Source organism: Oncorhynchus kisutch, linkage group LG16 (genome assembly GCF_002021735.2).
Source record: "Oncorhynchus kisutch isolate 150728-3 linkage group LG16, Okis_V2, whole genome shotgun sequence".
NCBI classification, from domain to species: Eukaryota; Metazoa; Chordata; class Actinopteri; order Salmoniformes; family Salmonidae; genus Oncorhynchus; species Oncorhynchus kisutch.
In genome coordinates, this window is record NC_034189.2 from 4,224,068 (window position 1) to 4,237,177 (window position 13,110).

The 13,110-nt window shown below is 44.7% G+C and overlaps 1 protein-coding gene across 5 annotated transcripts in view; it reads right to left on the minus strand.

Annotated features, from left to right (window-relative positions):
• Positions 1 to 1,082: 1,082 nt before the first annotated feature.
• Positions 1,083 to 13,110, minus strand: part of LOC109883472 (tyrosine-protein kinase Tec) — a 31,868-nt gene continuing 19,840 nt past the window's right edge. For 3 of the 5 annotated variants that reach the window (XM_031791619.1, XM_031791622.1, XM_031791623.1), the window contains 13 exons: positions 12,368 to 12,564; positions 11,927 to 11,992; positions 7,321 to 7,375; positions 7,025 to 7,104; positions 6,802 to 6,935; positions 6,547 to 6,618; positions 6,024 to 6,195; positions 5,647 to 5,757; positions 5,170 to 5,275; positions 4,973 to 5,037; positions 4,209 to 4,327; positions 3,799 to 3,956; positions 1,083 to 1,413 (listed from right to left, as the gene is read on the minus strand). In XM_031791619.1, the coding sequence (XP_031647479.1) occupies positions 1,330 to 1,413; positions 3,799 to 3,956; positions 4,209 to 4,327; positions 4,973 to 5,037; positions 5,170 to 5,275; positions 5,647 to 5,757; positions 6,024 to 6,195; positions 6,547 to 6,618; positions 6,802 to 6,935; positions 7,025 to 7,104; positions 7,321 to 7,375; positions 11,927 to 11,992; positions 12,368 to 12,564 (1,419 nt within the window). In that variant the 3' untranslated portion in view covers positions 1,083 to 1,329. The remainder of the gene's footprint in view (positions 1,414 to 3,798; positions 3,957 to 4,208; positions 4,328 to 4,972; positions 5,038 to 5,169; positions 5,276 to 5,646; positions 5,758 to 6,023; positions 6,196 to 6,546; positions 6,619 to 6,801; positions 6,936 to 7,024; positions 7,105 to 7,320; positions 7,376 to 11,926; positions 11,993 to 12,367; positions 12,565 to 13,110) is intronic. The other 2 variants (XM_031791620.1, XM_031791621.1) reach the window with 2 other exon arrangements.

Sequence of the window (13,110 nt, forward strand, 5' to 3'; positions counted from 1 at the left end):
ACCCGCCTGTCCAACATCACTACTCTGGACGGCTCTGACTTAGAATATGTGAACAACTACAAATACTTAGGTGTCTGGTTAGACTGTAAACTCTCCTTCCAGACCCATATCAAACATCTCCAATCCAAAGTTAAATCTAGAATTGGCTTCCTATTTCGCAACAAAGCATCCTTCACTCATGCTGCCAAACATACCCTTGTAAACTGACCATCCTACCGATCCTCGACTTTGGCGATGTCATTTACAAAATAGCCTCCAATACCCTACTCAACAAATTGGATGCAGTCTATCACAGTGCAATCCATTTTGTCACCAAAGCCCCATATACTACCCACCATTGCGACCTGTACGCTTTCGTTGGCTGGCCCTCGCTTCATACTCGTCGCCAAACCCACTGGCTCCATGTCATCTACAAGACCCTGCTAGGTAAAGTCCCCCCTTATCTCAGCTTGCTGGTCACCATAGCATTTCCCACCTGTAGCACGCGCTCCAGCAGATATATCTCTGGTCACCCCCAAAACCAATTATTTCTTTGGCCGCCTCTCCTTCCAGTTCTCTGCTACCAATGACTGGAACGAACTACAAAAATCTCTGAAACTGGAAACACTTATCTCCCTCACTAGCTCCCTCACTGTCAGAGCAGCTCACAGATTACTGCACCTGTACATAGCCCACCTATAATTTAGCCCAAACAACTACCTCTTTCCCAACTGTATTTAATTTATTTTGCTCCTTTGCACCCCATTTTTTTCTTCTTCTACTTTGCACATTCTTGCATTGCAAAACTACCATTCCAGTGTTTTACTTGCTATATTGTATTTACTTTGCCACCATGGCCTTTTTTTTGCCTTTACCTCCCTTCTCACCTCATTTGCTCACATTATATATAGACTTGTTTATACTGTATTATTGACTGTATGTTTGTTTTATTCCATGTGTACCTCTGTGTTGTTGTTTGTGTCGAACTGCTTTGCTTTATCTTGGCCAGGTCGCAATTGTAAATGAGAACTTGTTCTCAACTTGCCTACCTGGTTAAATAAAGGTGAAATAAAAATAAAATAAAAAAGACAGGATAGAAGTGGTGAAACAGTATAGGGTATATATATATTGGACGAAAACTTCCTGTCTAACAAACTCCACCATAATCGTCCATCAGTACAGAGAGCGGAACGTTTGCAGTCCTCCAACACTGGATCTGAGGAGATCCGACTGGTGGTTGCGATTTGATTGGTGGGTTCAGGCGGAGGCGAAGATCTGATTGATGGGTTCAGGCAGAGGAGAGGATCTGATTGGTGGGTTCAGGCAGAGGAGAGGATTTGATTGGTGGGCTCAGACAGAGGAGGACCCATCCACTTCTACAGCGTCGGAGATCAAGATGGAGATCTGAGAAAACGATGGTCTCTCTTCTGCTCTCTAGAAGGGAGAGAGCGAGAGAGGAGAGACGTTGGGGGGGAGAGAGAGAGAGACGTTGGGGGGGAGAGAGAGCGAGACGTTGGGGGGGAGAGAGAGAGAGAGACGTTGGGGGGGAGAGAGAGAGAGACGTTGGGGGGGAGAGAGAGAGAGACGTTGGGGGGGAGAGAGAGAGAGACGTTGGGGGGGAGAGAGAGAGAGACGTTGGGGGGGAGAGAGAGAGAGAGACGTTGGGGGGGAGAGAGAGAGAGAGACGTTGGGGGGGAGAGAGAGAGAGACGTTGGGGGGAGGGAGAGAGAGACGTTGGGGGGAGGGAGAGAGAGACGTTGGGGGGAGGGAGAGAGAGACGTTGGGGGAGGGAGAGAGAGACGTTGGGGGGAGGGAGAGAGGAGACGTTGGGGGGAGGGAGAGAGAGACGTTGGGGGGAGGGAGAGAGAGACGTTGGGGGGAGGAGAGAGAGACGTTGGGGGGGGGGGAGAGAGACGTTGGGGGGGGGGGAGAGAGAGACGTTGGGGGGGGGAGAGAGAGACGTTGGGGGGGGGAGAGAGAGACGTTGGGGGGGGGAGAGAGAGACGTTGGGGGGGGAGAGAGAGACGTTGGGGGGAGAGAGAGACGTTGGGGGGAGAGAGACGTTGGGGGGAGAGAGACGTTGGGGGAGAGAGACGTTGGGGGGAGAGAGACGTTGGGGGGAGAGAGACGTTGGGGGGAGAGAGACGTTGGGGGCGAGAGCGAGCGAGGGGGGGCGAGAGCGAGCGAGGGGCGAGAGCGAGCGAGGGGGGCGAGAGCGAGCGAGGGGCGAGAGCGAGCGAGAGCGAGCGAGGGGGCGAGAGCGAGCGAGGGGGCGAAGAGCGAGAGAGGGGGGCGAGAGCGAGAGAGGGGCGAGAGCGAGAGAGGGGCGAGACGAGAGGGGGCGAAGAGAGGGCGAGAGCGAGAGAGGGGGGGAGAGGGAGAGAGGGGGGGAGAGGGAGAGAGGGGGGAGAGGGAGAGAGGGGGGGAGAGGAAGAGGGGGAGAGAGAGCGAGCGAGAGGAGGGGGGAGAGGGGAGAGAGAGAGCGAGCGAGAGGAGAGGGAGAGAGAGAGCGAGCGAGAGGAGAGAGGGGGAGAGGGAGAGTGAGAGCAGGCGAGAGGAGAGAGGGGGAGAGGGAGAGAGAGAGAGAGAGAGAAGAGAGGGGGAGAGAGAGAGAGAGAGAGAGAGGGGGAGAGAGAGTTACAACAGTTACAATTCAGTCAATTGAAATAAATAAATTAGGTCCTAAATCTATGGATTTCACATGACTGGGAATACAGACATTCAACTGTTCATCACAGATACCTAAATAAAGGTGTGGATCAGAAAACCAGTCTGTATCTGATGTGACCACCATTTGCCTCATGCAGCGTGACACATCTCCTTCACATAGAGTTGATCAGGCTGTTGATTGTGGACTGTGGAATGTTGTCCCACTCCTCTTCAATGGCTGTGTGAAGTTGCTGGATATTGGCAGGAACTGGAACAAGCTGTTGTACACATCGATCCAGAGCTTCCCAAACATGCTCAACAGGTGACATGTCTGGTGAGGATGCGGGCCAGATCGTTGCGACATTGTGCTGTGCATTATCATGATGAAACATGAGGTGATGGCGGTGGATGAATGGCACAACAATGGGCCTCAGGATCTCATCGCGGTTTCTCTGTGCATTCAAATTGGCGTCGATAAAATGCAATTGTTTTCGTTTGTCCGTAGATTGTGCCTGCCCAATCAGCAAACCGCCCGCCACACGACGCCATATACGTGGTCTGCGGTTGTGAGGCCAGATGAATGTACTGCCAAATTCTCTAAAACAACGTTGGAGGCAGCTTAAGGTAGAGAAATTAACAAAAATTGTCTTGACAAAAGCTCGGGTGGCCATTCCTGCAGTCACTTATGCCAGTTACATGCTCCCTAAAAACGGTGTCCCCCAGCACGAGGTGCACCTGTGTAATGATCATGCTGTTTAATCATCGTCTTGATATGCCACACCTGTTAGGTGGATGGATCATCTTGACAAAAGGAGAAATGCTCACTAACAGGGATGTAAACAAATCTGTGCACAAAATATGAGAGAAATAAGCTTTTTATGCACATTGAATATTTACAGTATTTATTTTATTTCAGCTCATGATAGAAGGACCAACACTTTACATTTGTTTGTACTGTATCTTCTGCCTCAAAACATTCACAAAGTAGGAAGTAGGAAGTAGGAAAGCAGGAAGTAGGAAGTAGGAAGTAGGAAGTAGGAAGTAGGAAGCAGGAAGCAGGAAAGCAGGGAAGTAGGAAGTAGGAAGTAGGAAGTAGGAAGTAGGAAGTAGGAAGCAGGAAAGCAGGAAGTAGGAAGTAGGAAGTAGGAAAGCAGGAAGTGTATGATGTACCTCGTGCCAGCAGCGCAGCATGATGTCATAGATGTTGGGCGTGGCCTTCTTGGGTCTGTAGAGGCGATGTCCTTCTAACACCATCATCACTACCTTATGGTTAGGGTTGTGTTCAAATGGCATCTTCCCCTCTGTAAACACCTCCCACATCAACACACCTGACACACACACACATCAACAGACCGTCCTCACAAACACACATCAACAGACCGTCCTCACACACACACATCACCAGACCGTCCTCACACACACACATCAACAGACCGTCCTCACACACACACATCAATAGACCGTCCTCACACACACACACACATCAACAGACCGTCCTCACACACACACATCAATAGACCGTCCTCACAAACACACATCAATAGACCGTCCTCACAAACACACACACAGTAACCACCTACCGAAGGACCAGACGTCCGACTTGCTGCTGTACTTGCAGAAGTTGAAGACTTCAGGAGGAGACCACTTGACTGGGAACTTAGCTCCCGATGAACTAGTGTACTGGTCATCTAGTACATACCTAACACACACACACACAAAAAGGAGGGAGAGAGTGACCCATATGACCAGGTCACTCCCCCCCACCCCTCAACATGACCTGTGATGAGCCCCCCCCCCCCCCCCCCCCGCCCCTCAACATGACCCGTGATGAGGCCACCCCCCCCCCCCCCCCGCCCCTCAACATGACCCGTGATGAGGCCACTCCCCCCCCCCCCCCCCCCCCCCCACCCCTCAACATGACCCGTGAGAGAGAGAGACACAGAGAGAAACAGAGAGAGAAACAGAGAGAGAGAAAGACACAGAGAGAACAGAGAGAGAGAAACAGAGAGAGAGAAACAGAGAGAGAGAAACAGAGAGAGAGAAACAGAGAGAGAGAGAAACAGAGAGAGAGAACAGAGAGAGAGAAACAGAGAGAGACAGAAACAGAGAGAGACAGAGAGAGAGAGACAGAGAGAGAGAGAGACACAGAGAGAGAGAAACAGAGAGAGAGAAACAGAGAGAGAGAGAGAGATGGAGAGAAACAGAGAGAGAGAGATGGAGAGAAACAGAGAGAGAGAGATGGAGAGATGGAGAGAAACAGAGAGAGAGAGAGAGAGATGGAGAGAGAGAGAGAGAGACAGGGATACAGATTGGTGTGAGTTGAGTGTGATATTCCGTTACGTACCTGGCCATTCCAAAATCTGATACCTTCACCACCAGAGCATCGTTCACCAGACAGTTCCTCGCTGCCTAGAGAGAGAGAGAGACAGAGATGGTCTGTTATTCTAAACAGATCTGTGCCTATTGGCAGAACGGCTCACTAACTAACTCCCTATTGGCTAGGTGTCTGTATACTATGATCCTATTGGCTGATAGACTCACCAGGTCTCTGTGTATGAAGCCGTGTGCCTCCAGGTGTTCCATCCCCTCTGAGACGTCCTGACAGATACTCAGTAAGGACCCCAGGCTGAGGGTGTCCCGACGCTGCCTGAAGTGAATAAACAAAAAACAAGATGGCTGAAACGTATGTATGCCAGGTTAGAGGGTATCTCTCCAGGAACAGGGTTGGAGTTAAAACCTACAGGAGGGTGTCTTTTACGTTACACTTTAGTCATGTAGCAGACGTTCTTATCCAGAGAGACTTACAAGAGCAAATTAGGGTTAAGGGTACATTGGCAGATCGGGGATTCGAACCAGCAACCTTTTGGTTAACCTGCCTAGAACAGCCCTGCAGTATGCTATTCTGATTGGGGGAAGAAAAAAAAATATATATTTTTTTAACATTGAAAAATTAAAGAAGCGTTCCGCAACATGTTTCTGAGCATAGATCTATGACGTTGGGCTTATTATTAAAATTACCTGACGTAATTGAGCAGACATCCCAGTCCCATGAACTCAGTCACAATGTAGATGGGCTTCTGGTGGGTACACACTCCATATAGCTGCACCAGCTTAGGATGGGTGAGACGCCTGAGACACACACACACACACACACACACACACACACACACACACACACACACACACACACACACACGGATCTCATGGTTACAAAACATTAGAATGTGTGTGTGTGTCCATCTATCCATCCATCTATTCATCTATCGATGTGTGCTGTCTGTCAGCCCGTGTCCATCCATCTATCTATTCGTCTATCGATGTGTGCTGTCTGTCAGCCCGTGTCCATCCATCTATTCGTCTATCGATGTGTCCTGTGTGGGATGTATTGTACTCACATCATAACCTTGGCTTCCTCTATGAAGTCTTCTTCGTACATGGCACCCTCTCTGATAGCCTTGATGGCTACTTTGTGTTGAGCTCTCCACTTCCCCAGCCGCACCACCCCAAACTGACCACAACCCAGCTCCTTCATGAAGGTCAGCTCACAAGGGTTGATCTCCCACTTCTCTGTATGGAGTAGAGTAGAGTAGAATAGAATAGAGTAGAGTAGGACAGGGTAGAGTAGGGTAGAACAGTGTAGAGTAGAATAGGGTAGAGTAGGGTAGAGTAGGACAGGGTAGAGTAGAGTAGGACAGGATAGGGTACAGTAGAGTAGGGTAGGACAGGGTAGAGTAGAGTAGAACAGGGTAGAGTAGTGTAGAATAGAGTAGAACAGGGTAGAGTAGAGTAGGACAGGGTAGAGAAGAGTAGAACAGGGTAGAGTAGAATAGAGTAGAGAAGAGTAGAACAGGGTAGAGTAGAGTAGAGTAGAATAGAATAGAGAAGAGTAGAACAGGGTAGAGTAGTGTAGAATCTCACCGTAGCTGAAGCCGGCTGTGGATGGAGCAGATCTCTCCTTCCCTACTGGATACCTCAACCTGGCTACCAGACCTGAGAGAGAGGAGATAAAAGGGCGAGAGAAAGAGAGGAGGCGCAAGAGAGAGGGGCGAGAGTGAGAGAGTCTCTGGCAATGTTAACATATGTTTCCCATGCCAATAAAGAGCCTTGAATTGAAGTGAAAGAGTGTGTGTATCCCATGTGAATACATGTTTATTGTGTGTGTGTGTGCTCTACCTGCAGCGTTGTGGTTGTGGTACTCGATGAGGTCAGGTATCAAGGTGAACAGGTGTTTCTCAGCCAGGTAGAACTGTCTGGGGCAGCCTGAGGTCTCCTTGATGTGGTAATGCCTGATAGCTGCACCTCCCTCCCTATGACGTTCACACAACATTTATACAACGTTCGAATTATGTTTTACTGACACAAGTATTCTAACATTATGAACTAGGATGATGCTTACCCTGCTGACTTGGTGTACAGGGAGACGGTGTAGGCGCCTGGCTTACTGGAGTCTCTTACCATGAACCCTCCCTCTTTATCCTGTACAGGGAGACAGAGTTACACAGACAGTACACACACCACAGACAGTACACACACACACACACACACCACAAACAGTACACACACCCTACACCGACACACACCACAGACAGTACACACACAGTAAACACACCCACACACAGTAAACACACACTGCACACACAGTAAACACACAGTAAACACACCCAGACCTACAGGAGGGTCTGTTTTACTCGCCTCTGTCCGCAGTAGTTCCTCAGCTTTGTTCCGATTGACATGTTTACTGTACCAGCTGAAACACACAACACTAATCCATTAGTTCACACTGCAATGTCATATAACACTTAAAGCCAGACTAAAATCTCAACATTAAAATTGTTTAATATACACACACAAAAAAAACATCCAATAGTTTGTAGACACTCTTCAGGGAAGTCTTTCCACTAAAACTATGGAACATTTGAGGGGACTTTCTTCCATTCAACCACAAGAGCATTAGTGAGGCTATAAGGCTCACAGTAAGGCTCGCAGTCGGCGTTCCAATTCAAGCCCCTCCCCCCCACCCCAAAAAAGCATATTTATTTAACCAGGTAGGCAAGTTGAGAACCAGTTCTCATTTACAATTGCGACCTGGCCAAGATCAAGCAAAGCAGTTCGACAGATACAACGACACAGAGTTACACATGGAGTAAAACAAACATACAGTCAATAATACAGTCTAAACAAGTCTATATATAATGTGAGCAAATGAAGTGAGAAGGGAGGTAAAGGCAAAATAAAGGCCATGGTGGCGAAGTAAATACAATATAGCAAGTAAAACACTGGAATGGTAGATTTGCAGTAGAAGAATGTGCAAAGTAGAAATAAAAATAATGGGGTGCAAAGGAGCAAAATAAATAAATACAGTGGGGGAAGAGGTAGTTGTTTGGGCTAAATTATAGGTGGGCTATGTACAGGTGCAGTAATCTGTGAGCTGCTCTGACAGCTGGTACTTAAAGCTAGTGAGGGAGATAAGTGTTTCCAGTTTCAGAGATTGTTGTAGTTCGTTCCAGTCATTGGCAGCAGAGAACTGGAAGGAGAGGCGGCCAAAGGATGAATTGGTTTTGGGGGTGACAAGAGAGATATACCTGCTGGAGCACGTGCTACGGGTGGGGTGCTGCTATGGTGACCAGCGAGCTGAGATAAGGGGGGACTTTACTTAGCAGGGTCTTGTAGATGACCTGGAGCCAGTGGGTTTGGTGACGAGTATGAAGCGAGGGCCAGCCAACGAGAGCGTACAGGTCGCAGTGCTGGGTAGTATATGGGGCTTTGGTGACAAAACGGATGGCACTGTGATAGACTGCATCCAATTTATTGAGTAAGGTATTGGAGGCTATTTTATAAATGACATCGCCAAAGTCGAGGATCGGTAGGATGGTCAGTTTTACAAGGGTATGTTTGTCAGCAGGAGTGAAGGATGCTTTGTTGCAAAATAGGAAGCCAATTCTAGATTTAACTTTGGATTGGAGATGTTTGATGTGAGTCTGGAAGGAGACTTTACAGTGTGTTCGATGGGTTGAGGCTCTCAATGTCACGGGCTCAGTCAAGTTCTTCCTGATCTCGACAAACCATTTTTGTATGGACCTCACTTTGTGCACTGGGGCATTGTCATGCTGAAACAGGAAAGAGCCTTCCCCAAACTGTTGCCACAACGTTGGAAGCCCAGAATAGTCTAGAATGCCATTGTATGCTGTAGCGTTAAGATTTCCCTTCACTGGAACTAAGGGGCCCGAACCATGAAAAACAGCCCAAGACCATTATTCCTCCTCCAAACTTTACAGTTGGCACTATGTATTGGGGCAGGTAGTGTTCGCCTGGCATCCGCAAAACCCAGATTTGTCCGTCGGACTGCCAGATGGTGAAGCGCGATTCATCACTGCTAAGAATACGTTTCCACTGCTCCAGAGTCCAATAGCGGTGAGCTTTACACCACTCCAGCCAACGCTTGGCATTGTACATGGTAATGTTAGGCTTGTGTGCGGCTGCTCGGCCATGGAAACCCATTGCAGGAAGCTCCCGATGAACAGTTCTTGTGCTGACGTTGCTTCCAGAGGCAGTTTGGAACTCAGTAGTGAGGGTTACAACCGAGGACAGACGATATTTATACGCTTCAGCACTCTGCGGTCCCGTTCTGTGAGCTTCTGTGGCCTACCACTTCTCAGCTGAGCCGTTGTTGCTCCTAGACATTTCCACTTCACAATAACAGCATTTACAGTGGACCGGGGCAGCTCTAGCAGGGCAGAAATTTGACCAACTGACTTTTTTTGGAAAGGTGGCATCCTATGACGGTGCCACGTTGAAAGTCACTGAGCTCTTAAATCAGGTCATTCTACTGCTAATGTCTGTCTATGGAGATTGCATGGCTGGGTGCTCGATTTTAAACACCTGCCAGCAACAGGTGAGAAAGAGTGTCGAAATGCAAAGCTGAAAGTTTCATTTGTCATTTGTGTCACTTCAAAGTGATTAAAAACATATATTTGTTTTACGAGGTATATGTACAACAGCTGAAGGTCAGATTTCTGCAGGTAATTATGACGCCTATTGACCAATTCTATAAGTCGCTCTGACATACAGAGTCATCTGGATGTTGGCAAACAAAAGATTAACATTCCCCTTCTTTCTGTCAAGCCATCTATGCCAGCAATTCCCATTCGCTTGATATCAAGAAAAAAACAATAACAATTACATTGTCTTTGTAATGTGGTTAACGTTAAAAATCTAAATGAAAATGAAAGAAATCTAAAATATATAGTCCTTAGACCGTGGGAAAAGGCCACACTAGACCATTGAGCTTGAATTGTAAGTGCAAATATCAAGTTCGGCCATTAAAGCTGTCCGGCACACAACATATTCAAGAGACGGAGAAGTTTTGGTTCCTGACTCAAAGGGAATACTGTGCCATCCCGCTCAGAGCAGTTAAAACTCATGGTAACCTTCGCCAGCTCATATCTGTGTGAAGCTGGATTCAGCAATACTATTGTCTGAATTAAAAACCAAAATATCAATCCAGGTTCGATGTGACAGCAGAGATTATTATTATTACTATTATTACTATTATTACTATTATTACTATTATTACTATTATTACTATTATTACTATTATTATTACTATTATTATACTATTATTACTATTATTACTATTATTATTACTATTATTATTACTATTATTACTATTATTACTATTATTATTACTATTATTATTACTATTATTACTATTATTACTATTATTATTACTATTATTATTACTATTATTACTATTATTACTATTATTATTATTATTACAATTATATTATTAATTATATTATTATTATTATTATTATTACTATTACTATTATTACTATTATTATTACTATTATTATTATTATTATTATTATTACAATTATTATTATTACTATTATTATTATTATTATTACATTATATTATTATTACATTATATTATTACTTATATTATTATTATTATTATTATTATTATTATTACTATTATTATTATTATTACTATTATTATTATTATTATTACTATTACTATTATTACTATTATTATTATTATTATTATTATTATTATTATTATTACTATTATTATTATTACTATTATTATTACTATTATTATTATTTATTTATTATTACTATTATTATTATTATTATTATTATTATTATTATTATTATTATTATTATTATTATTATTATTATTATATTACTATTATTATTATTATTATTATTATTATTATTATTATTATTATTATTACTATTATTATTATTATTACTATTATTATTATTATTATTATTATTACTATTATTATCATTATTATTACTATTATAGCACTATTGACCACGCCCCCTTTGAAAATCTTTGACGTGACATGCATCAAGCACACCCATCTCATTAGTGGTGATATTGATGCTTTCAAGACAACTTGGATCTATGATGAAGAAAAAAAAACAGAGGACAAATCATGACGTCAGTAATAGTCAGGTCTGAAAAGTTTGAGTTTAAGAAAGAGCGCCCGAGTTCCCGACTTGGAATTCCAAGTTATTATTTTTTGCCCAGTCAGAGCTAGTTACACCCCCCCCCCCCACCCCCCGAGTTCCCAAGTTGCCTTGAATGCACTGAAGTCGGCAGTCAGAGATTTCCGAGTTCCCAGTTGTTGTGAACGCAGCATTAAATACATGTCAGATATATATGACATATATGATATATGACTAATTAATCATCTTATTTAGCTGACTAGCAAACAGCTGTCGATAGATGATCACAAGCATGTGACTTTTTCTATTGTGTTATTGACTGTATGTTTGTTTATCCCATGTGTAACTCTGTGTTGTTGTTTGTGTCACTTTGCTTTATCTTGGCCAGGTCGCCGTTGTAAATGAGAACTTGTTCTCAACTGGCCGACCTGGTTAAATAAAATAGCTGGCCACTAGACTATCTAAACTTAGTCATCGTGATTGAATTACCGACCGGGGGAAGCGATTAAATTGTCAGTCAGTCTCAGATATATAAAAATGTGCAAACATTTCTCTCCATCCTAAAAAAAATATGGAGAATTTATAGAAATAAGTTATAAAATGACAAAATGTGTAGAATTGCATGAAAATAACTCTTAAAAAAAAAAGAGAGAGGGGGGGTGGATGCTAAAATGTTTGTCTCGCAATGTTGGTGGTGATGGTTACTAAAGGTTACATTTAAAGAAGGTTATGGTTAGGGGTATGGGTATGGACGTCCCAAGGATCCCTCTTAGCATCTACCCTTGCGCTGATGTAAAAACAATGTAAACAGTGTTTCTGTACCTCGCGGCACTTTACTCACGCATACTGTTCCAGGTTCCCCAATTTTTTATCTGTCACGTAGTTGCTGGGGATGTAGCCCTCCTTCCTGCATGTCAACAAACAAACAAACTCAATAGTTGCGGGCCAGCCATAGAAGAAGAAGCGACAAAGATGTGCAATGTGAGAGTCCAAAAGACCAAGATTATACCAGGGGCCAAGCTACAGTGAGAGATTATATACCAGGGGCCAAGCTACAGTGAGAGATTATATACCAGGGGCCAAGCTACAGTGAGAGATTATATACCAGGGGCCAAGCTACAGTGAGAGATTATATACCAGGGGCCAAGCTACAGTGAGAGATTATATACCAGGGGCCAAGCTACAGTGAGAGATTATATACCAGGGGCCAAGCTACATTGAGCGATTATATACCAGGGGCCAAGCTACAGTGAGCACACACTCACATACACACCGTACTGACCCGTATATGTTGCGGGCCTTGTACCAGTTGATGTCACATTTCTCCAGTATGACGTATTCTCCTCCTTTGGTCATAGTCAGGTCATGTGGTTCAGGACCATTGAAGTCATACAGAGCTATCACAACTTCCTCAACACCACTACCATCATCAGGGCTGTGTACGGGAAGGGGGGGAGGGGGAGGGGGAGGGCGACGAGACTGGAGGAGGACAAAGGGAGGGACAAAGGGAGGAGAGAAGGGACGAAGGGGCGAGAAGGGACATTTGTTAACTTTGTTGTTTTTGTTGTATCAAGCTTGTCTTGTTGCTAGGGTATGACACATTTTTGTTACAGCTTGTTATTTGTAGAGTAATATTACAACAGAAATTCTAGGAGGCAGATCAGGTCATTCCATGTCATATCAAGAAACCATGTCATCCACCATCTCAGATTGTTCTGAAACCGTTTCAGCAGTTAGCAACAGGTAAGATTAGCATTCCTGTAACATTATTTTGTTTAAATATAAATTAGATCTCTGAGTAATAATAGCGAATTGAATTGCACCTAACATCCGATTTGGACCACAAGTGTTCATAACAATGATAAAGACGCCCAATAAAATGTATCAAATGCCACCCATGAACCACCCATGGACCACCCATGGACCACCCATGGACCACCCATGGGACCCTCCACACACACCCCACCCCAACAACCAGTATATAGTATTAATTCTCTATGTCTGGCAGGTAGCATGGAGTTGTTG